This window comes from Fundulus heteroclitus, chromosome 14 (assembly GCF_011125445.2).
Source record: "Fundulus heteroclitus isolate FHET01 chromosome 14, MU-UCD_Fhet_4.1, whole genome shotgun sequence".
NCBI classification, from domain to species: domain Eukaryota; kingdom Metazoa; phylum Chordata; class Actinopteri; order Cyprinodontiformes; family Fundulidae; genus Fundulus; species Fundulus heteroclitus.
Genome location: NC_046374.1, coordinates 9,997,447 through 10,023,858, shown reverse-complemented (window position 1 = coordinate 10,023,858; position 26,412 = coordinate 9,997,447). Strand labels below are relative to the sequence as shown.

Genomic DNA, 26,412 nt, shown 5'->3' with positions numbered 1-26,412 from the left:
AATATTTAGGTCCTAAATTCAGAGAAGTGTCTAGATTCGAACCTTGTGCATTAGTAAATAATAAAACATTGATGATGAAATAACTCGGTACACACCAGTACACACACTGATTATGGTTCTGATCCTCATTTGGGATTGTCCATTACTTGCACAAAGCACTCACAAGGGGGATACAAATAGATGCATGTTCATATATAAAACACACACATACCCACACAAAGTCTGTTAAGAAAATTCTAAGACTACAAAAGTACAAAATGGCAAAGTGGATGTCATTAAACATTTCATGCCAATTTTATGCTTTTGAAGACATAATTTAAAGACGTTTTCAGTCATCTAATTAGAGTCTACACAGTGAGAAAATGTTATGTGACTAATTAAATAATATCTATCAGAAGGGTGTATCTCATTTTTAATTTGGTGATGGATTATAATAATTTATCATAAGGCAAGGCACATTTATTTGTATAGTACATTTCAGTATAAGGACAATGCAAAGTGTTTTACATGATTAAAACATAGGGGGAAAAAACAGAATAAAAGTTGGAATAAAATGTAGAAAATCTGAAACAAAACAAAACAAAAAGGAAACCAAAAGCACATATTAAAAACAGTTGGCCTACAAACATAAACTAATGTTTCAGTAAAAAGGTTTAACTAGAACAGTCAAAGGCAATCCTAACAAAAATATTTTTAATCTTGATTTAAAAGAACTCAGGCTTTCAGCACTTTTGCAGTTTTCTGGAAGTTTGTTCCAGATAAGTGGAGCATAGGAACTGAATGCTGTTTCTCCATGTTTGGTTCTGGTTCTAGGTATGCAGAGTAGGCTGGAGCCAGAAGACCTTAGTGGTCTGGAGGGTTGATACACTGATAACAAGTCTGTAATGTATTTAGGTGCTAAGCCATTCAGGGATTTATAGACTAACAGGAGTATTCTCTGAGATACAGGGAGCCAGTGTAAGGACTTTAGAACTGGGGTTATGTGCTCTACTTTCTTAGTCTTAGTGAGGACGCAGGCAGCAGCGTTTTGGATCAGCTGCAGCTGTCTGATTGAATTTTTTGACAGACCTGTATAAACTGTTGTAACCAATCAGTAATCAATTCTACTAAAAAAAAAAAAAACAACGCATGGATTAGATATTCCAGATAATGCGGAGACACTAGTCCTTTAATCTTGAAAATGTTCTTCAGATGATAGAAGGCCGACTTTGTATTTGTCATAATCTGTGTTTTGTTTTGGTTTATGTTTATTATTTAATCAGTCGTTCCTCTCTCCTGCCTCAGGTTTTGTTTCTGTTCTTGGTTGTGTCTTGTTTTGGATTCTTGTTTTAGCTTATGTACTGTTTTAGTTTATCCGGTCTTTGTGTTAGTTCTGATCTCCCTTCTGTGCTCTGTTTAGTCTTAGTTTTATCTTCTGTCTTAGGTTTGTTCTTCATGGTTACTTATGTTGTAGGGTTGGTTTAGTGTCTGTTCCTTTCCACGTGTTTTCTGTCAGCTTGTTTCCTCCTGCAGCCACTTCCCTCCCTCTGATTACCTCCACCTGTTTCTGGTTAATTTTTTTTCTCTCTCTCTCTCTCTCCTTTGTTCTCCTGCCTTTTTAAGTCTGTCCCCTCTGCCACTTCCCTGCCAGATCATCGTCATCCCTTGTCTTGTCATGTTGTATCGTGTCTTTTCGTGTCAAGCCTCCGGTTGAGTTTAAGTTCCACGTTTTCCTTGAGCCTGTTATATCTACCCCTGGATCATCTGAGTTTGCCTTATCCCTGTGTGAGTTTTTGGACTGCCTTTTTGTGTATCATTTTTGGATTATCATTATGACCACTGAGCCTGCCTTTCCCTGTGTTACCAAGACCAACTCATTAAATCCTGTTTTTTCACATACCTCACTTGTCTGGTCGAATTCTGGGTCTTCCTGTCTCTGAGCCTCCTGACAGTATTTATGTTTAGATGTTTTTGACAGTTCAGGTCTGAGTCCATCACTACACCCAGATTTCAGACCTGATCGGTGGTTACTAGCTGAAGCAGCTGAAGCTGTGTGCTAACTTTCGATTGATCCTTTATAGGTCCAAAAATTATTACTTAATTTTTATTCAATTGAAGAACATTTTTCCAAATCAATGCATTGATTTCTTCTAACCATTTCCTTAGCTACTTCAATGGGCTCATAGTCACCTGGTGACATGGTGATGTAGAGCTGTGTGTCGTCTGCGTTGTTATGGTAACTGATGATCTGAGATAGTGGGAGTATGTCGATACTGAATAGGAGGGGACCCCGGATGGACCCTTGGGGAACCTCACATGCAATTTTTATCTTCTCTCATGTAAGGTTACCTACTGGTAAAACTTTCTTAAAGAAAGCTGTGGGTAGAATATCAAAGCAGCAGGAGGATGAAATTAGCTGCTAAATGATTTTTTTCTAAGCTTTTGTAGTTTAACTGGCTTAATTGGGACATTTTGTCAAGATAAGTTCTAATTGGAGACAGCTTTGGTTTTGAACTTGATATGGATGTACAGACTTCCCCTCTAATCTTTTGTTTTTTTTTCTCAGTAAGGAAGTTAGCAAATTCAATCCCTCTGGTGGAGTGGAGCTCAGATGTAACAGACACAGGAGGATTTGTTAATCTGTCAACTGTGGGAAATAAGGAACAAACATTATTAAAGTTTTTGTTGATGATCTCAGAAGAAAGAGTTCCTTATATTTTTTAGTTTTAAGTTATTTCCGTAAAGTCTCTCTTTATAGTTGTCATAATGAACCTGTAGTCTAGACCTTTTTCTTCACCCTTTTTTCACTTCTAACTGCTAATTAAACAGTTGTAGTCAACACATATTCAAAAGAGTTGAATTTTCCCAGAAACACACAAAACAATGTTGCTATTCCTCCACCTTTCCTTTGCTTTCTGCTCTCACAAAGGAAATTGTAGTTTGATGGAGTCGACTCTATCAGAATAGCTGCTTCATTGAATCCATGTAACCACATCTCTACTAAAATCATAACATCCAGATTATTGTCAGGAATGATGTCATTGATAAAAAGTGATTTTCCTAAAAGAGATCTAATGTTTAATAAAGCCAGTTATACATCACTTAGTGGTTGATATTGTCTCTGTGGCAGGTTGCATCTGATTTTGTTTTAACTTTTAAGTATGATTGTTTATTCCTGTTTGTTATCCATTTAGCTTTCTTATTTCTGCAACGTATTATTAGAGATTAGGGCTGGGCAACGATTAAAATATTTAATCGCGATTAATCGCCCTGATTAATCGCGATTAATCGCGATTAATCGCATTGTATTTACAAACTCCAAGAATGCATTCAAAAGTAGTGTAAAGAACACTTTTATTTTAATGTTCTGCTGCCATATGAACAAAAGTGTTGTAACATTTGTAGCACTTATCAGTAACACATATTTAGTGTAAAGCTCAACTTAAACATGTAAAACAAAAAATAGCAATAATAATAAATTAAAGCTTATTGCCACTGACAGGGAATTCTCTTTATGGGGAAAAAATCGACCAAAAACAAGGCAATTTCTGAGATAACCGCAAGGAGCAGCATTACCATTTTATGTTCAATACCAAAGTTTAACTTGGCAGTGGTTACAACTAACTTGTTTCTGTCATATTCAATGCTGGAAGAACTTTAAACTGAAATGCTTGCTAACTCGATATGCTTGCGTTACTTGCGTTTATTTGACGTTAACACGCGGTTTTTTGTTGTTGCTTTCTCGCGTTCATATAGTGAATGGCAGGGAAAAACAGGGAAAAACACATGGATACTTTGAAGAGAGAAGCGACTTCACCGACGGCGTCTAAGCAGACCCCCCCCGCTCCGCTCCGCACAAAACTTGTTCCGGCCGCCAACTCACCGCCTTGCCTCGCCTCGCCTAAGCTCGCTCGCGGTACCTGCGGGAAACACCGCCTTCCGCATGTCGGCTTTGTTTTTTTCCGGCCAGTATCTTTCTTCCTCTTTGAATCTGAGGCTGGGCTGACAGCGAGGTTATTGGCGCATTATCGCCACTTACTGTTCTGATTCAAACCCCTACACCGCAGCAACAGACCTTTACAAAATAAAAGCATGTGAGCAACATGCGTTAATGCGCGTTAAAGAAAATATCGCCGTTAATAGTCTAATGAGTTAACGCAAAATTAACGCGTTAACTTGCCCAGCCCTATTAGAGATATATCACAGCTATCTCCGACAAAAGGCCCAAGCTGATGCTGGAAACTATCACGTCTGATTAGGTTGCCAGGGCCCAGAGTGTATCACAGGGAGGTCGTCTGAAAGTCCTGAGCACAGGCATGTTCCTTGGTACGTAGAGGGGGATCTCGGACTCTGCAGCCTTTGGAAGATGCGGGTTTAGACACAGAGCTAAGGTTATCAGAATGGCTATGTGGAGAGGATGTTAACTGTATGCCAATCCTAAAAAACTCTTTCATGTTGTTTGTGAAATCCAGAAAGGGTAAAGTAGGCTTGGTGGAGAAAAAGGAGAGGACGGTGTGGTCTGGACCGTTGTCTGAGTGGGTGGTGGTTTTGGGTTCTTTGTCAGAGTCAAAGGGGAGTCCTCTTTTTGTCCTATTGAGATGTGGGGCGAATCCTCCTGTAATTCTGACGTAGCCTCTTTCTGTGTCATCTTTCTAGCTATCTTTATCTTGGCTTGTTCGGGTTGTACTGGACTTATCATTTGTTTTGGCACTGTTTGAGCTTTGTTTGGGACAAACTGATGGTGCATGGTTCACAGAATAGAAAATGTTGGAAAAAAAGAAATTCTGGAATAAAAGCAAGCTGGCATGGCAGCACTGACACCTGTTCAGCTTTTGTTTTGTTTTTTCCTCTCACATCGCTGGAATGTCTCATTCGACTAAAGATATTCTTTGATTTTAGATGTTAAATGCCTGATCTCTGTAATAACAATCAACTGTTATGTAGACTCTCAAAGGCAGCGTTCAAAATTAATCTACTCCTGTTATCAAGGCGCCGTTTTTAGTGGCAGATAATTTCATTCAAATATCTGGATCGGATCTGAACCCAAAAACAAGATAATCTCTGGTAAAACTTCACATGGGCACAACAAGAAATGATCTTTTGTTTTAGTTGTTTTCGACCTGGCTATAGACAGCATTCTAAATTATGAACCTTAGGACCATTATGCAAGGAAAGAATCAAACAATTTAGTTTAATGTAAAAAAGCCACTTTATAGTAAGAAAAATAAATTATTGTGTTCTTCTGAAAAATTCATCAGGGGTTTGGGGTATGTTATTTAAAAAAAAAAAGCGAAGTCAAAGTAATAAGCTTCTCTGTTTGACACAAACGTTCCGCCTCATTTACCTCTCGCATTTCCCCCTCCCATGACCTCCTCTTCCCGCCCCGGCTCTTCATTAAAACGCACTTCACTGGGGTTTATGGCTGACATCCTGTCTCATTCAGCAGAGTGGAGCTCGAGAAGGAGGTGCTGCTGAAAAGGGCGCAAACCTCAGCTCCAGCTGCCTTTTGACATTCAGTCAGCTCGCCACCCACCACAGAGGTGAAAACATAATCCAGCATTAAAAAGATTTGGTGGGGGTGATGGAAGCAAATACATGCATGGTACCAACGCTGATACTGATCTATATGAACTGATTTGCTGAGCTTTTTCTGAGACCAAGTGAACTGAGCATGAAGTCTGCGCTGCCAGAGACCAAATAGTTATTCAAATTTCTTTTCTTTTTATTATAGGAGTTATGCTGAGCTTCAATAGTTTTAAGCTGAGGCTTCTATAAATGTGATGCGTCAATCCTTGATTAGTTTGCTCACTTATGACTCATGCAGTGGATATGAAAAGAAAAAAAAAAAACGCACACCCCCTGTAAAATGGCAGCTTCTTGTAGCATAAAAAATGAGACCAAGATACATCGTTTCAAAACTTGTTAAACATTTAATGTGATATTGAACGATTGGTCAACAATGATTTGCTTATTTTAATAAAATATTGCAACCGATCAATGACATCAATCAGTTTAAGGATCAATTGCTCAAAATAACTGCTGCTCTGAGAAGCACTGACAACTTTTCCTTTTCTAACCCAAAAAGATCCTATCCTATCATTAATGTTAACGTTGCAGTCATGGCCTGTGGACATACTCCAATCACTACATTTAACTATTCAAAAAGATTTCACCTGCTTCAGGTCCTCTTCAAAAATTTAAACACTCTTTAAAAACACATCAATTCTCTCCTTCTAGACAAGTCTGTAGATGTGCAGCTCTGTAGAGTCGGATCTATACCCCAGTCAACTTCATTTCTGGGAGCTCTATAAACATTTGGCATTTTATTGGTCTGGGGCCCTCAGGTGGTTGTTATCAAAGTCCCAAGGTCAGAAAGACATCAGCAATGTGGTAGAGGATGCAAATCAATCTCAGAAGGATTCTAAGGATACTTTATCTGGGTTTTGTGATTTGAGAGGTAGTATAGCAAATCTTTCATCCCAAGGTCTGTTCACTATTTGTCTTCACGCTGATTTGCAGATATGATGTTGAATGGTATGCCTTCAGTATGTCAGAGTGAACAAAAAAGTTCTGAAAGTTATACTGATAAATGACAAACAGGATAACTGGTACTCCTAAAAAGACTCTGATCCTTGCATTTCATCATCTTTCAGACTAATTTATTTATTGTGTCTCATAGACCTAATAGTTACTCAAGCAAGGTAAGGAGCAAGCGGAAAGATCTGTGAGCTGGTCTGTAGCTTTATTAGAAATGGCAATTCATTACTTATGCGATCTTGGTATTCAGTGCAGCCATTACGCTTTAGCCAGGCACTTTTGTATCCTCTTGTGGCGATAAAAAAACAATACATCTGCATTGAGAACATGTTTTAGCCTCAATTAGTATCATACTCGAGTTTTTCCATCACCCAATCAGCCTGTTTAAAGGGCACAAACACACAGGTGAGTAGTTTGATACTCTTGAGGGCACCAAACTGAAAATGGACCAGAGAAGGAAGTAATCTGAGAAGAGAAGTAATCTGAGAAGCTCACAAAGAGGATTATGAATTTCTTCTTAAAAGTAAATGCTACAACGCCTACCTCAAGCAGCTTCATATGACCACAACTGTGATTATAATATAAGGTATAATGTTTGTGACACTGTAATCAATCACCAAGGATGAGGATGCCACAGTGGCAGGCTGTAGTCTTTTTAAAATAATGATTACCAAAATAACACAGCATAAAGCAGGTAAGCATGGCCAAGGGGAAAAATATATAGGACTAATTTTATGGTCCAGGTCTTAATCCAATGAAACAAAAAACTTTCCATAAATGGATTACATGTGATGTAGCATTAGAGTAGCTTAAGTGGACAGCCATGTCTTGGTATGTTTGCAGTTTTTCCATACTCAAATTGTCTGTCACGGTCTCCATGTGTTTGGGTTTTGATTTTCTCTGGTGTATGTATTTTGACTTTTTAATGGTATGTTCCTTAGGTTGTGCTTTCTTTAGTTATTTCCTTATGCTTGTCCTTGTTAGGTGCTTGAGTTTTTGGGTTTATTTTATGCTTCTGTTTTTTCCTGTTTGTAGTTGCTGCCCTTTGAGTTAATACATTTATGGATTATGTTCTGACTTCAATACATTTTGTATTATTTCCGTTAGATTCCTTCCATGTGTTTCCCTTCAGTTCTTGTTCATTGCATCCTTCCCCTCAGCCCCTCTCTTTTCATTAGTCTCAGCTGTTCCTCCGCTGGATGATGATGGCTCTAACCCAGGGGTTTCAAACATACGGCCCGCGGGCCGGATTATTGAAAAAAACATGTACTTCGTTTAATTGAAAATATGCAGTTCCTATGTTGTCCACGAGGGGCGCTGTGTTTTAATTAGCAGATTAAGCTTCAGGTGTGGAAAAATTCAAATCATTTCTTAATTTTTATCTGTTTTATGTATTTTGTCATGCAGGACAGTGTTTTTAAGTCCAAAAAAATGTGAATAAATGTTTTTCAACATTGTATAATCACTGTGATCAGTTCTTATGCATAATGCACAAGTACATGTTTAACTGAGTAAAAGTATTGTTGAAATTGCAGATATTTTTCTTAAAAACGCTGAGGTTATTCATAATATATTGTGTAAAAGTGAAATTAACTTAATATAAAAATCAACAACAAGTCCACATTTATTAGTTCTATTTAATCTTGCAATGAGTTAACTCGTGTGGCCCTCTTGAGATCAGATTAAGCTGTATGCGGCCCCTCAACCAAAATGAGTTTGACACCCTGCTCTAACCTGTTTCTGCCTCACATTTCTCCACACTTTCCTCTGTATTTAAACTTCCTGGTTTTCATTATGTACTTGTCACTGGTTTCTTCCATTTTATTTCATGCTTTTTGCTGCTCCATTGTTCAACCTGATTTTGTTGTTATTTTCCACCCTTGAACCTGCTGTAAGTTTGCTTTTTTGTATCTTCTACTGTAAATCCATGTTTTCACTATACGGCTTCTGAAATCTTGTCTGCATTTTGGTCCTACTAAAACCTCACAAAATGTCACATACATTTGAGGACTAACATTACTCCTTAACGGGGATATATCATGCATTTTAATGCCTTTCTTATCACATTTAAATCAGTGAAGGTCTATATAAAGTGGAACTGCAGTGCTTTGGTCTGAATCCCTGTCATTGTTGCCCCACAGCCCCTTTTTGTCCCTGTTCTGAGATACATCTGAGAACAACTCGTTATGGTGCCGTCTCTTTAAATGCAAATGAGGCACTTCCCACCCCACACCCTCTAGGTTAAAGTGTTCCACTCCATCCCATCCAGCCATTTTTGTAGTATGCTGGGGGGGCGGTTTAATGAATTGTGTGGGTTAACACACCCAACAACTGAACATTTTCACTTATCCACTTGTAGCTTCGGCATTCTTGAGGTCCTACAGACTTCAAGTGCACAACAAAATGTATTAAGGCTTAAAAAGGGGGATTTTGCATGTTACGTCCCCTTTAAGACATGTTAAAACCTTTTTTGATGATAATTTTGTTGTTTTATAACCCAATCCTGCTTCAAACTTCTCCACAACTTTGTTCCTTCATCTTCTTCATGCTGTTTGTTCTCTAATTTTCTCAATCAAACCTCTAGAATCTTCACAAATGAGCTAAATTTATTCTAAGATAAACCCTATCTAATTGGTTACCTTCTGAAGGAACTGGGTTTGAAGGAAAAACTTGTACTACTAAACCTTAAAAGACTATTCAGTATTTTATAATACATGCTAAAAAACTTTATTTAAGGGAATCTGAGTAAAAGGGGCTGAATACACATCACCCTTTTATTGACTTCACAACTGTGCGCTGTGCTGTGCTGGTTAGTCACATAAAACCATGATCACATAAATTCGTTCTTGTGCTTGTAACCCACAAACTGAAAAGATCCATTGGGTACGCATCCTTTCCTTTTATTTCTGTGAAATAAAAAGTTCACTGTAAAGAGCTGTGTAGTTTTGGTCAAATATGCCATCTAAATCCTAAATCTTTCCACATCCCACTATTGCACTCAGTTGCTCCCCATTTAAACACCAGTTCTCAGAAAGGCACAAAGTCCTATTAATGCTAGAATTACGGGTTGGTGTCTTAGAACAGGGGTTCTCAACCTTTTGCAAGCTGGGCCCCCCCAAAGCTGGTTCGTTGCAGTTGGGGCCCCAGTGCCCCCCGCCCAGATCCCCCATCCCCCCGCCCCGCTCTACCTTGCATAGATAGATAGATAGATAGATAGATAGATAGATAGATAGATAGATAGATAGATAGATAGATAGATCTAGGCTATTATTTTTAGGCCCACGTTATTATTATTACCATCATCAGTAGCGGTAGGTAGGCCTATTATCATTTCTAGGCTATTGTTATAATTGGCAGTAGCACCAGACTTCTAATGTGAGCTTGCAGGTATTATTATTATTATTATTATTATTATGAGTAGTATAGGCCTATCACCATTACTAGGCTATTGCTATATAATTGTGAGGTTACATGCTTTTTTTTGTTATTATTATTATTATTATTATTATTATTATTATTATCATCATCATCAGTAGGCCTATCACCATTATTAGGCTATTGCTATATAATTGTGAGGTTACATGCTTTTTTTTATTATTAATTATTATTATTATTATTATTATTATTATTATTATCATCATCATCATCATCAGTAGGCCTATCACCATTATTAGGCTATTGCTATATAATTGTGAGGTTACATGCTTTTTTTGTTATTATTATTATTATTATCATCAGTAGGCCTATCACCATTATTAGGCTATTGCTATATAATTGTGAGGTTACATGCTTTTTTTGGTTATTATTATTATTATTATCATCATCATCATCATCATCATCATCATCATCATCATCAGGCCTATCATCATTACTAGGCTATTGCTATAATTGGCAGTAGCACCAGACTTCTAATGTGAGCTTGCAGGCATTATTATTATTATTATTATTATTATTATTATTATTATTATTATGAGTAGTATATGCCTATCATTATTACAAGGCTATTGCTATATAATTATGAGGTTACATGTTTTATTGTTGTTGTTATTAATATTATCATTATTATTATCATCAGTTGGCCTATTATCATTACTAGTCTAACTCTTGGACTGAACGTATTTTTTGCCAGATGCATTCAAATAGTCACCAGAGTAAAGAAATGTATATTATATGTGAATTATGTGCGCCGTTTGGAAGTAATTTTGATAAAACTTGCTGTATAAGCGAAAGAGCACGAACGTTCTGCATTCGGGTTGTTCCGGAATGCGACGTCACAAACAGAACTAGTACCGTGCATCAGCCTGCAAATACTACGTCTTTTGCTACCGATTTGTTCAATTTTATTAATAACTCTTACTCTACGTACAAAAAAATAAATTAATAAAATGTCTGATACATCTTCAAACTCCCCCTCAAGCATCGGCGACTCAGATAAGGAATATATATACGAAGAAACGGAGTTTGAACAAGGTGAACCTGAGGAGACTATATCCAACGCTGCCCCATAGAGCCCATGCTCCATTGTAAGTACCCCTCACAATCCTCGCTTGTGAAGTGTGAATTGCATAAAACACTTTTGTCACTGCTGGCAATCCAGTCCTTTTGCGTTTCTTTTACGAATGTATCCCATTTCTTTCGGACCTTTTAATCATTCGGCCAAGTATGTAGCGCTACTTTCTGCCCTGCACTAGACCGCGGTGAAGTTGGCTTGACATGGACATTCAAGCTCCGCGGCGTCAGCGGAGCACTCTTGAGAAACAAAAATCAAATCAGATTTATTGACGGTCCCACCGCGTATGGGAGAAGGGAGCAGCTGAGACACGCTGGCCGAAATCGGAGTCCTTCAACCGGATCAACCGTGAGCTAGATCCTGCTGACTCCGCGGAGGTTGAATGTCCAATGTCAAGCTAACTTCACCGCGGTCTGCACTACAGCTGCTAACTACGGCAATTTTTTTTTATATACATACATGTACAATGTATGCAAACCCTCTGGCATGAGTCTGTGAAAAGGATTAATAGGACAAAAACACCGAAATAATCCTTATTGAACAATGTTTGTTTAAACCTACCGGGCGGCTCGTCCTCTTTGCTGAAGCGCTGTGTGTCTGCTGTGTGTCCGCTTTCTGATGTTAAACAAACATGTCTGAACGTCCATCCATCCATTTTCTGACCCGCTTAATCCCTCATGGGGTCGCGGGGGTTGCTGGTGTCTATGTCCCGATATAAAATAATTCTTAGCCGTCCAGTGGGTTCATGGTTCCATGCTCTCTCATGTGTATTGCCTGCCGTGTTTATAAGGCAGCTAAGCTACTAGCTATGTCGCCGTACAAGCCTTGGCCAGCATTTCACAGACTCCCTCCGTCCCTTCTGGCTTTTGCTGTATAAATCTGGCAATAAGATACCATCAACCATCAACTTACTCTTAAAACGATCTTGTGATACGTTATCTAAAGAAGAAAAATATGCCGAGAACTCGTCAGCTTCCTTCCAGTCCGGCGCGCATGCGCGAAAAACCCGGATGAAAACCGCTTATCACCTGCATTTGCGCTCACTATCGACAAAACAATCAAATTTGTTCAAAACTTTTTTTTTTAAATCAGTCCAAACACATTTTAATTTTTATTCAGGAGTTATGTATATACAAAACTTTAACTTTTTATGAAAGTAGTTTAGTGATAAAAAAAAAAGTGCAATTTTTTTTTTTCCAGTTTTTTTCCACTCCCATCCTGTAGCCTACTCGCGCCCCCCCGGGAGAGTGTCGGCGCCCCCCCGGGGGGGCGCGCCCCACCGGTTGAGAACCACTGTCTTAGAAGGTACCTTTGTGTTTAGTTCTGGCCTCCCAGTTTCACAACAACGTTGGATCACTGCTTACTAGGGTGTATATTCATAACAACTCGCGCTGGAAAGATTTTTCGATGCAAAGGCAGACATCACTAGCTTCAAGCCAGTCAATTGTCACAGCTGAAATTTAGAATATACTCATTCTGCTTTCTTCCTCAAAACGATATTCTGTTTGACATTTTTACTGAAAAGCATCTTAGTTTAAAAAGCTTAGCCTGAAAAAGTCCCCCTGTTTTTGCTTGTTTATTTTTTTTAATCAAAAATCACTGACCTATTACAGTTTTTTTCTCACTGCACTCATATTATGTGTGTTCCAAAACCTCATTAATCAGAATCCCTAATTAAAAACAGCTTTTCCAATGTAACACTCAGAATGAAAATCACTCAGGGTCTTAAATGCAGTTTCTGTTTGTGTCCTTGTTTGTGTGGACGGCATTTAAAACTGTTGCGTCTGACTGGATAAGCTTGCCATTTTCTTCTTTGTCTCAAGAACACCCTTGCAACCAATGAATAAAATCAATATTAGTAGATTGTCAGGGCTAATTACAGGTTAATAATACTGTGACATAGGTCGGTTTATGTATGACACGATTGCTATGCTGTCTTTTGCTGTTGGACAAGTGCACTTTCTCAGGCAGCTTTGGGTCTTTTAGTTTACTATATATATTAAAAACTCTTTATTAAAATAATAGTACAGTTTGCTTTGATGAAAATGCAATTGAAATCATTTCCATGAAATTTATGGAATATACTAGATTTTATTTAAACCCCGTTATGTTGTGGCGTGCCTTCGACTTCTTGTATCTGGATTAGTACTATACAAACAAAATAAACCCAACTGAATATTAAAAGGCCCAAAGGCAAACCTTCCTAGGTGAATAACCATATAACTGGTGTTAAACGTTGATAACCTGGAATAACTATAGAAGAAAAACAACCTAATTAAGTTGCCCCAGTTAAGGTCAGTGTTCCTGATTTAACAATAAGAAAGAGACTGAGCAAAAACACCACCCATGGTGGAGCTAAAACATCTGTAGATCAAAAGACACAAATCCCCGTCTAACACTCGGCAAAGATCATCTAGAACACAGGTGTCAAATTCAAGGCCCGCAGGCCAAATCTGGCCCTTCAAGGTAAATTATCCGGCCCTCGAGAGCCAAAAAAAAAGGCATATATCCTTATATAGTGTATAAAGTGGCTAAAACTGTGCCTCCTGTAAGTGTAGCTTACCCTAATATCAACTTTTTTTTGCAGATAAACTGTATAAACTGGGCCTAAGAGTGCTACTTACTGTGCATTTTTTATACTACTGTGTGAACTGGAATGAAATTATGAAATGAAAAGTATCGTCTCTACACATGCAAGCAGCCCTTTTAATGACTTCATGATGCCAAAGTGGCCCCATATAGAAATTAGTTTGACACCTCTGATCTAGAAGATCCTATAGACGTCTGTAAATATATTCTTTTGGCGGACTAGACAGAAGCAGATCTTTCTGGAAGTAGTGTCCCACTGCATTTAATGTAAAAATGAACACAAGATTTCAAAAGAAGACTTCACACTAAAAGTCAAAGATGGTTTTAATATTTTGATGATGTGGGGCTACTTTGCTGCTTAAGGACATGGACAACTTTAATTGGGAGAACCCTGAATTCTGTTCTGTTGCAGGAAATCTTGAAGGAGAAAGTCCAAAAAACTGTTTGTGATGTAAAGTTTATGAGTGGTCCAGAATTGAACTGCCATGTCATGACCTTAACCATGCTTCAAATCACAGAAATATGGTTGATAAAGATTCTTCAACAATGAAGCTTGAGACAAGAACTCATTGTCAGCTACCATAAATGCTTGTTATTACTTTTTTCACAAAAGTCCAGGTTGTTTCGACCATCTTTTCAATTCAAACGTGTGCATTTGTTAACAATCAATTACCATTTGCGTTGCCCAGAAACCTTGAAGAAACCCCATCGATACTGATGATAATAAACCCAAGCTCACAATGACCTTCATGCCCTTGCTCAGTGTAACAAAACTTCTAACTGCAACTATAAACATGTTGAACCTGTTTTTTATTGTCCCAGGTCTGCTGGACATTTACCATACAGATTTCTGATCGCTCTTGGATAAACAAACCAGGAAGGAAAAAAAAAACTGAAAAGCAGATTACACCCTGGATTGGACAGCAGAAAAAGAGGATGGAAACCAAGCAGAAAAGGGGCAATTATTACCTGTGATTTCACAGCCCAGCAAACTCGGTGCATGTGCCTATGCATGTATGTTGGTTCGTGCGTGCAGCTAATCCATACCCCGGGTCAGGTCTCACAGGAAAGAGCCAAACAGCTTTCTCTGATGGCCTCTGCATTTTTTTTTCATTCCCCAAGCTTTTCAATTATTCACAGCAGAAAAACTAAAAAAAAAAAAAAAAAACAGTCTCCCCACAGAGATGCACACACACACATTCTCCTAATCTCTTTCCTTCAATGTCTCTCCTCGGGCCCCTGTGTCACTGCCAACACCTTACCCCATGTCGCTCCGCCTAAAAGCTCTGCAAACTGTGACCTATCTGCTCAACCAAGTAAGAGGACACATGCAGAGAGAGTCGAGACAAGGCGCAGAGAGCAACCAGGGCGTGTTTTAACCAAACACGCACATACATATGCACATGCTCAAGCATAAAGTGATATATCCATTGCTTCCCTATCACACTTAAATATAATCGGGGTTTTTTTTTCTGCGTAGGTGCATGAAGACAGAAAAGTATTGTGTGCAATTCAATCCCTCTCTTCTTCTTTAAGGATCCCTGAGTGCTGCAGAAACAGTAGCCAAACCACAGAGACGTTACAGCGGTCTAAGCAGGGGGGCTGGAGTCAAACAACAGCAACTCTATACGTTTTCAGGACGGTGTGTGTGTGTGTGTGCCAACAACCAACTCCACGGAGTCTCGTCTGACAGGCTGTCAAGTGCAGTGATGATCCTAAAGGCCCTCTTTTCTTATTTCAAGGTTTAAAAATACACATAAACATCTCCCCAGGCTCTGCACGTCATCAGCGTAGGTCAATAGCACTCTGGCTGGTGTTGCATCGAAACAGCCCCCCCTGTGCCGCCGTGGCTGACAGCAGATGTTCCTCTCCGATCTTGCGCTCAAGACAAACGCATTCATCGTCTTTGCCCGTGTCGGGGGCACGACACACAAGTGGATCGATGCACAAGTCTGAATATTTTATGCTGTGTATCGTTTTCCGTGTCGGTGCCAAGATTTGTTTTTTCGGGCAAGCGCCACACTGATGCTTGACACCAACGAGTCAGAGCAAGGCGGTGGTGAGATTGATTGGGATTGATTTCAACATACAGGATTGGAACCTTGGAGAAGAGGGTGTAGATATTTCCCTCCCAGCCTCTCCAGCACAATCCTTAACAAAGAATAATTATCCAGTTTTAGACCATGTGCCAGTTACCCCAGATCTATGAGGACAACAGGGAGCGCCCTTACATACTACAGGGAAAATAAGTATGGAATATACAGATTTCAGATCAAAATATATGTATCAATAATTAGCTGTTGACATGAATTACACACCAGGTGTCTGTAACAACACAATTAATCCACACATTAGAGTTCGACCAACACTTGTTTTTTAAGGCCATGCCCATACCGATTATGATTATTCCGAACAGTCTAATTGGCAGCACTAACAGATAAGTGCTGCCAATTTTTGGGGGGCCAATTTTTGAGGCCAATATTATATTTTCTTGCTCCATTTACATGATAAAAAATTACACAATGATAACAAATGTTACACATGTCTGAAAATTTGCATTTAAACCGACTAATATTAACAATCAGCTTCAGACCGCAGTTTGAAAGGTACACAGAAAAAACATGCGTCCTGACTCTTATGGCAGCGCTTTGCTCACACCTAATGAACGTGTCACAGCAAGGAAAGAACTTCTTTAGTTCAATAGGGAGAAGGAGGAGAAAAAACACCATCGCTGCAGTGTACATTATTTTATGTAAAGTTAGATGCAATCCGCGTAGTCATTAATATTTTTATGTGGATACATGATTCTCCATGGGAACAAACACATAAACAGCAGTAGGAACTTGCCAGCTGGAGATCAGACGTGGGTTTTTAGACACAGAAACAGACACTGGTATTCGCAACAGTGACACGGAGACAAACTGTCAAAGGGCAGATACATCTGATTTAGACTTGAGGTGCTTATATTTTGTGAGAATTGTTTCTGACCCAATAAATACTGCATAACACCTTATTCCAATGACCCCCCCAGGGAGACGAAAAGAAAACAGTAACTTAAATCTGAATGAGGAAAATAAGTTGACTTTGTGCAGATGTTTAGTATGATTCCAGTATAATCAGTGCATTTGCAAATGTTTTGTGTTAACAATAAAACCTAAATAGAAATGTAACGAACAGTCAACCCTGAGGAACACCAGAGGTAACAAAGGCAATTTGTGGACTGACACAAAGGGCTACGGGTTATTTTACATATGTTGATCTTTACCTTTGGCAAGGCATACTTGGGAAACCTCATCTGGACAAACTCATTACGTCGATAGGAAACATAGTGCTTGGTGCGATTACCTGTGGTGACCTATTGAGAGGAAAACAGAGAGAACCATCAGTTCATGACAATGTTTTATATTTTATATATAAAAAACAATATTAAATTACAGATAAGAAAGGATTTTTGTTAATTTACCTCCTTTTGCTACTAAACCTTAAAAGACTATTCAGTACTTTATACTCAATACATGCTGTGGAGGCATTTCTTAGGTAGTTAACAACAGAGTAGATAGCAATTTATTGACAGATTAAATGTAATATAATCTGGACAGGGTACACAAAAAACAGATTCATCTATGAATTACAAAAGTAATTCATAGATGAATTACTTTTGAATAATGTTCTGAGAGAAAAACAAAGGTGATCAGCATCCTTCCTCATGCATCTCGCTGGTTGAACAGGCGAAGATGCAGGATGTGCTATTTTTCATTGGTGACTTAGATGAATTCTGCAGTGACGTAAATCTAAAGGAACTCCCTCACCCTGGAGAGACTTTGGCCTTCATGTAACACATGGATAAAAACATGAATCATGCTGCCCTCCTGCTGAACCTGAGTAAACCAATGTATAAAAGAAAGCTTCTTAAAAGCGAAAGTACCTGAGATTGACATTATTCTCAAGCTGAGCATCTGAAATCTAACATGATAAATTCACATACTGTTGCACTTTTTGCAAACCACTTGTCAGCTTTTTTTTTTTTTGCTAAAAGTAAAGCCTTTAAAATCCTTTCCAAATCTGATGGATAATTTAGTGCATTTTAAAGCATCTAAAAGGGGATTTCTTATGTTTTTTTTTCTCTTGTTTGAATATATCTGAGTCTTTGTCATTTCACTTCTGAGAAGCAATAAGAACTATGACTTTAGATTGAAAAGACAAGCGTAGGAATGTTTTTAAATGCTTAAGAGCTATCTAAAAAATGGTGTGATAATAGAATTCTTAAAACCAAAATCTGCTGAAGAATAGATATATTAACTAGGTTTTCTGAAAGGCATAACTTCGGAGGAGCAGCTGGAAAAGTGGAATGATGAAGTGTAACTATTCTTGATTCTCAGCTTTGACACTGCATATTTCTGCTCTACATTAACACCTGTCTCCATCTGAGCAAGTGTGCCTTGTAACACAGCTTTTCAAAAAGAGGTTAATAGTATTTTGTCTTGGAATACTTGAGTTTGTGATAAAAAAAATGATGGTAAGCCATTACAGTAAAGCAGTGGTTGGATTTGTTAAGGAAAATGAAAATGATATAATCTCACACTTTCATAATGTTCTTTTTTTTTCAGGACCAAGAGAAGCTGCTAAGCTCTGTAATAGTATTCAAAATGAAGTTGCAAAGGATCTAGAGCACCTACTAAAATATTGTTTTTTCAATGCTTTCATTAAAATGTTCTGTCTAAATTTTCACAATTATTGTTCATCATCATTCTTTTGCTTTATGAGAGTTAAATCAAATCAAATCTATGAGTAGATTTGATCACTTGTTCTTCAGCGGCTCAGTGATGTGTGGAATAATGGAGCTCATTGACAATGTCCATGGATCTGGTAATAGCGAGTTAATAACACTGGGAGAACTGGGTAAATGGCTGAGGAATAGATATTTCGTCTGTTGCTCCTTCATGGTATTTCGTTGACTCTAACAAGCAATAACAAAAAAAACGATGCCGCATGCACACATTTGAATGTATTCATCCGCACACAAACCGATAGACAGAGATGGAGACGCATACAGTATAGCACAACACTATAGGACTATTCCGTCTCATTAGAAGGACTCTGCCTCGCTGTTCCTCATGTATATTCTCCTGTTATCACATGCAAATGGGATTCAGTTATTGGCATTTGCATAGTTTACTATACTGTACTGCATAGCAAGTTTATTATAGATAGAATTAATTCCGCACACAATCCCAGAATGGCAATTTGTTTCCATTTTATTCAAACTGCAGTGTGTGTGTGTGTGTGTGTTATCTGGCCAAGAAGAGTTTATCTGCAAAACTGTCAGCCGGTTAAAGGCTTAACTTACAGTTACAAATAAATACAGACCTTGTCTGATGCAACACAAATAATGGATGATAACAGCGGAGATGGAGGTTTGAGGGCCACTTTTTAAAGATGTTATTTAATGACGTTAAAGGAATGCTTTGCTCACATGAACTCATTAGTAAAATTAACACGGGTACTGCAGAAAGGATTGGGAGACGTTATTATCTGCCTTGCACTGCAGTTTCAGTGCAGTCTCAGTCCGGGAAATGAAAAACAAGGCTCAGTAAATGGAAAGTGAAAGCATTTGCAAAATATCCATGTACCTTTCTGTTCAAAAGCTATTGTCTTCTACATTTTGCAGTATGTGAATTTCTTGTGATTTAAATCATGTTCATCATTTTTTTTTTTTTTTTTTTTTTTTTTTACTTTCAACCTCCATTAAAGAGATCCAGACATATGGCAAAATTATTCTGCTAAATGCTACACATGACATAAAAAATTAAAGACCAGAATGAGCAGAGAAAAGGCTGTACAGAGCTGCAATAAGAAAGAAAATAAAAATCAAAACAAAATAAAACAAAAAAAAAAATCATTAATGCTTTGGGTTCATGACCATGTAACCTAAGCCTTGGCATTGTGCAACTCGTATAAGCAAATTTAGTTTTTCATTTTCAGTTCAGCACTAGTTAAAATTTAACCTGTAGCCCAGTCTAATGATAAAAATGTACATTATCTATATCTCATTTCACATCTTGCTCTTTGTTCATATCATTCTTGTTAGGACATTACTCAAAAGTTCAAGGAACTTTAATAAACCTCCGATATCAAAGCAATGTCCACAAAACGGATACAGAAAACCACTAAAGATCTGCCACAGTTGCACACACGGTTGATAAATGAAAAACATCAATGAATGAATCATAAACAATTTCACAACTGTTTAAATAGTATTCAAGTCCTGCTTTTTAAAGGCCTTCCTATTCCCATTGAAATTGTTCAGTTGTGGTCTATATAAAATAGAACTGGAATGCTTTGGTCTGATTTCCTCGTTACTGTTGCCCCACAACTAGGCCTGTCACCATAATCATTAAATCAATTAATTGCACGATACATTTCAATCACATGATTAATTAAAATAAGCAGGATAATTTGCGTATGCATGCTTGTCGGGATAACAAAAAGGTTTCAGTTCGGTGCATCGGTGTCTGCTCACCCCTCCCTTTTCATTTCCTCAGTGTAGGAGGGGTTCAGTCTTGCCAGGGTTTCCCACAGAAAATGGGGGAATCCTGGCTGTCTGGTGGGTTGTGGGACGTTCCCGTGAAACGGGGAATAGACCCCTTGCATCTGACGTCACAGTCACGTGATCGGGGGTGCGCGCCTCCATCTTGGTGGGCACGCTAGCCTGACAGCCTGTCTACTACATGACAAAACGGGTGAATTAGAGCGTACTTTTAGTTAGTTTATTTTTGGAATCTAAACAATGCCTACGACTTGTTGTGCTCCCGGTTGCACAGAGAGGCATTCCAAATCGTTGGATGTACGTTTCTGTCGTTTACCGAAGGAGAAAGGACGAAGAAAGAAATGGATATTTTCAATGAAAAGGATGCAGGCAGACACTCCCTGCTGGGGGAGCCATCATACTACGACAGAATTTGCAGTCTACACTTCATCTCCGGTAAGTACAACTTAATTCTGCTCTAGTCATTGTTCTACTTAAATAGTGGCGGAGGGAAGGTGGCGATCGCTACACGGGCCGGAGAAGCGGCCCGTGTAGCGATCGCTACAGCAGCTGTGTTTATAAAGCAGCTGTGTCGCAGTACGAAACCCTTGGCCAGCATTTCACAGACTCGCTCCGTCCCTTCAGGCTTTTGCTGTGTGGATCTGGCAATCTGATACCATCAACCATCAACCTACTCTTAAAACGATGTTGTGATACGTTATCTAAAGAAGAAAAATACCTGGAGAACTCGTCATTTTGTCAAATGGCGCGCCAACCAATATGGCCGCCACGCAAGGGGTTCTGGGTAACGGAGTCACGTGGTTGCAAGGGGTCTATAGGAAGCGCGAGGAGTGTTGCAGGATGCAGCAGCTCGAAGGAGGGGTGCAGCCCTCAGCTGCTGTGGTGTGCATCAAGCTAATAACAGCTAGCTCGTTAGGTTAGTTGACTGGGAGTTTTTCTTCCAGACGGGAATTGTACTGACCAATTTATGCTGCTCTAAAAAATGAGGCATTTAAAATAAACAAACAACGCTTAGCCTGGCGGAGCGGTGAGTAGCCTGGCAGCGAGCCCGGGTTATAATACGGTAGGGAAAACCCAGTTTGTGTCAGGTAGGCACAGGCTCAGAGTTTAGCATGAGAGCCTTGACCGCTGCAGGGTGGGAGTTTTTTTGGATTTAAACCAAACAACCCCATCCGCTTAGTTTGTCTGAGCCACTGAGCTATATTATACACTGGAGTGCTAATCACCGTCTGTTTGAACGAGTCGCTTTGAAGCCACCAGCCGCCATATTGGTACTCCCTATTTCCCCCCAGTAACTAGGGAATATGTGCACTACAGCATCGAATAACGAGGATTTTCTCATGTTAAGGGGGGGGGGTTTAAGACTTTTAAAATGTCAAATGCCATATAGTTTTATGTTATGTTCTAAAAATAAGTACTGAGAAAAGTCATGTGCTGAAATATTTTGCATTTTATTCATTTAAATATATATGTTTAACATTTATAAATATATAAATAACAATATACAAAAACATATATTTACATATGTGTATACATATATATACATATATACATATACACATACTTATATATACATATATATATATATATTTAATATAAATAACATGTAAAATATTTCAGCACCTAATTTCCTAGTAGTTGATAGTGTTAGTACATCCACTGACTGTAGAATTACCTGTGAAACGTTTTCACTTAGCCAGAAAACTGCTTGTTGTTGCAACCAAATCCTATGGGATTCTGTGAGAGTAGGGAGTAGCAAGATGGCGGCCAGTGACTTCAGTTTTTCGGCAAAATCAGCACTCCAGTGTATTATATAGCTCAGTGGTCTGAGCCGGTAGGTCGAGAGGATATACTTGTGTTATTATGCCATTATCACATTATTGAAAAAGGTCTCCAAATGACAATAGTATGCTTTATTGCAATAGTTCTTGGAAAAATGTATCATCCAGCAACATTTGTTATTGTGACAGGCCTACCAGCAGCCCCTCTTTTACCCCTGTTCTGAGGTCCTTCTGAGAGTAACTCATTTTGGTGCTGTCTCTTTAAATGTAAGGCACTTCACACCCCTCCAGGTGGCAAAGCATTCCTCTCCACCCTGTGATTTTTGTAGTATGCTGGGGGACAGTTTGATAAATCCTGTTGAATAATAAACCCAGTGACCAAACATTTTCATTTATACACTTAATGTTTCATCATCCTTCAGCTTGGACTACAACATCTCAGCAGGAAAAATAAAAACATTGGATTTGTGAAATTTGTAAACCAGACGTCCCCGACCTTGTTGAGCAGCTCCACAGCAAAAACTGTGAGATTATTTTTTAAGACATATAATAGAGAATGCAGAAAACTAAAATATGAAAAATATGATCCAAACAGAAAAGAAATATATTTACGCTGCACCTGGAGAGACTACATTCAGATTTTCTGCATTCCTACAGACACAAATACACAGCAAAATGTATTTATGGGTGAAAAAAGGAGATTTTGCGTGTTATGTCCAGCGTTAGCGCAGAGCTCCTTCAAAAATGGCACCATTAACAATTATCTCAGTCCTTCCTGTCCTGAAAATAAAAATGTCTGTAATCGCATAATAGAAAATCAAAAACAGCCACGATGTAAGCAGAGAAAATGTCTAATCATTTAATTTTGTGGCTCTGAAAGTCTGGGTTGTCTTTGCTGGTACGTAGAAAATATTTTGGTATCATTGCTTTATCATATTATTTTAACATCATAAGCTACACTGTGAGATAGAGCTAAAACAAATCAGATATGCACATGGTTCAACCACACTGATTCTTCTTGTCTTTTTAACTTGAAAATCTCATTATTATCTGAATACGCCATACTATATATTAATAATTACACCATATGTTCACCCCTGTGATAAGTCTCTCTCTTTTGTTGTACAGCTCAACCTTAAATTTAGCTTTTTTTTTTCTTAGTGTCTTCTATAGAAAGGGTCGTTCTTCGCTTTTCCGTGGGTGTTTTTGTTTTGTGTCTCTGTGTTATGTGTGCGTTCAGAGCCGATGTCTCCCCCAAATTTCAACAGGGCTGCATAATGACAATGAAGATTCTTGGTTCTTGTTCTTTGCGTTGATCAAAAATCACTATAAAGAGAATGCAGGGTCGAATATTTAGAGAACCCGCAACAGAAACTGAAAGAATGGCAGTGAAGAAGTTAAAGGGCTGTAGACTTGCAACAAGTGTTCTTTTACGCTGCGATCCATTTGCTTTTGAAACACTTGGATAAAAGAATGAAATCAGAGCCAAGTGAACCGTGTTGAGCTCCTAGCCGGAGAACCAGCCGGGTCTGTTAATCACTTCACTCGGTGAGCAGGCTCTCTTCCTTGTTTAATATGTCCTGTAGTTCTTACCTTTAAAACTGACTTGTTATATTTTACCACACGTGTTTTGAACCCATGCTTCAGTAGTGATAAATACCTTGACAAATATGTAGTCATCTTGCACCAACAGCGAATTGTGATCGATTTTACCAAGAAACTGGGCGGTCACCATTTTGTCTGAACAGTTCTGGATGAGACAGGTAACGTAGAGGTAGCCTGCAGAGACACGGGGGAACAGGAAGGAAAAGCTGGTTACAGTTTTGAAGAAAAATAATAAACACTATTTGCTTTTAGGTTCACACAACATCAGTACATTTGTAAAGACATCACCACTTGTGCTTCTTACGTCTGCTCTGCATATGTATCCTCTGCTTTCTTTAAAACACGGAAGAAACGCAGGACTGACCACTAGCAGCCGTTTAAGTGATGTTAAATTAGCAAACCAAAGATGAAGGAATCGTTTTTTTTTTTTTTAAACCACGTCACCAAACCAACATGAGCAATGAAACATCAGTTTTCGCTGTAAACCTGCCACACAAAAAGCCGGAGGCTGCAAAACGGCATAAAGGAAAATAAGGATGGTTAGGGTTAGAAAAGAAAATGGAATTGAGACATCTATATCTCCAAACATCATGAGATCCGACAGCTTCTCCATGGAAATAGAGCTGCCTCAGCATCCAAATGGCCGGGGGTGATAATCCTCACAGGCAGACACAGCGAGGTTAGCACCTGTTGCAGAGCTCACCCACTGTGGAATTTCCACCAGCAGCTGCATCAGCATTATAAAGACATAGTTCTCCTAGGAGAGGGGACAACAGGCAACAGAGAGAAAAAAAACAACATATAGTCTCATTTCTGCACGCACCAACACCCGTGAGGTTTGGAGTTCACACGAACATTTCCATTGGCAGTTCTCCATTTTCAGCCAAAATACACAGCACTAGATGCTAAGGTTTTAACAAGTTCAGTAATGTTCTTTTTTTTTAATTTTGTAACTTTATGTTGTCAGCATGTTTGAGTTTGCTGATCTCAGGTTTAATTTATGTGTAAATTATTGTAAATGTTTCGTAATGTCATACTTTATTGGCAGATATAATTTGCTCAGGGTTGATGAACCCTTCTTTCGGCTGCCTCAGGTTATTTGTAACTCAGATGTGAGTTTTAACGAAGGACTCAAAGGTTGCGGAACCACTAATGGAGTTGAGTTTGGCTTTGTCTATGAAGAGTGCTACGCATTAAATGTGCCTCAAATGTGCCTCAAATGTGCCCTATTCTTAGTCGCATTACAAATTAAATCATAAAACTGCAATGTTCATAAAAAACACTCTTTCTCTTTTTGTATTTTTAAGTGGTTCAGGTCATCAGAACTGAATAAATCATCTAAAGGCATTATTTGATTAACACGTGTTGTCCTAAATCTCATGAGTGTGTTGCACACTCTGCTTACCCTGCAGCTGAGGAGGTGGCTAACCCTTTTTACGGTTGACCACTTCACCGCTGTCACTACCTCACTTGTTGGCTCAGATTAACCTAACAGTGGCAGATTGACCAGAATTGACAGGTATTGTGCAGCTTTTGCTACCCTTCAACATGGACACAGAAAGCAATAAAAGCTGCTTGTTTAAATTACTTTTCAAAGTTTAGATTTAACAAAAACTCCTTTCAGAAGTATTTTTGCGAGCATTGCTGATGCCTGTCCCTCTTCCTCATATCAGTGGAGCATTTGAAATGCGTTTTTCCACATCAGACTCATCAGAGTCATCTCAGCTGCCCCCTTATTCGGGGGTCACCACAGTAAGTTGGTGCAACTTTCACAGACTGACAAAGTTTTTACACCAGATGCCCTTCCTGGGATTCAAACTTTCATCCCCTGAATTCAATTCATAGACTTATTCCACTACCCCACAGAGGGACTCGCTTCTCCCTGGCTGATACTGTTAAACGTGTGGGTTTGAATCAGATCTCACACCACTGAATCTTTGGATGATAAAATGACACAATGTTCCTTGTCAAAGTGACCTCTGTCCCACGAAGTGTCGTTCAGTGGATGTCATCATGTTATTTGGAGTGGGGAAGACACCTAAGCTGATGTGAACATGGGTGCCCTGTTCATTTTTAAGTAAAAAAGGAAGTAGGTACTGAGTTTTTGCCTGTGCTGGTCAAAGAGTCAGCTACAGCAACGGTTCTCAAAGTGGGGGTCAGGACCCCCCGGGGGGTCACGACACACAATGTCGGGGTTGATGTTTCAAATGATGATCCAAAATTTCGGACTTTACAATGTTAGAGATATACTTGTTTTGATATAGCAAACTTTTGCCTTTATTTATGGAGAAATATTTTTTCTAGAAAATTTACTTTTCAACACCAGAAAACAAGTTTGAGATTAATATGTGAAATTAACCTCAAATTTTCCAGTTTTTTTCCTCTGAGGGCAATAATTCATTTTCTTTCATCTGCAATGACTGTAATGCAAACTTTTATTTTTCGGAAATTACAAAAATAAACTTATAATATTAGTTGTTCTAGAATAAAAAACATTATGAGAATAAAGTTGTAATATTCCGAGAATAAAGTCACACAGTTGTTTGCATAATAATTTTAAAGTGTTGACACTAACAACAATTTGATGCTGATTCGCTAAAAATATTTAGTACTTCCTTAATTGTGAAACCAGTACCAACGCAAAACTCTACAAAATGGTCAACAATCCTCATTTTAACACATTGGGAAGAGTTTTCCCACCACACACAAAAAGAGGGGTCTCTGGCATAGTTATTTTGGGGGTCACAGGCTGAGAAGTTTGCAAACCCTTGAGCTACAACACCATCTGGCTTAAAACAACTCAGCTACAGAAGCAGTGAAGCTTTCACCGCTTTTAAATCATTTATCAGGAAGCATTTTTGGAA

The 26,412-nt window shown here is 38.6% G+C and overlaps 1 protein-coding gene across 1 annotated transcript in view; it reads right to left on the bottom strand.

Annotated features, from left to right (window-relative positions):
• sorcs2 (sortilin-related VPS10 domain containing receptor 2) overlaps positions 1-26,412 on the bottom strand; it is a 413,959-nt gene that overhangs the window by 31,549 nt on the left and 355,998 nt on the right. Inside the window, exons 7-8 of the mRNA XM_036146243.1 lie at positions 23,604-23,722; positions 16,881-16,970 (exon numbers count right to left, since the gene is read on the bottom strand). Of these exons, the coding sequence (XP_036002136.1) occupies positions 16,881-16,970; positions 23,604-23,722 (209 nt within the window). The remainder of the gene's footprint in view (positions 1-16,880; positions 16,971-23,603; positions 23,723-26,412) is intronic.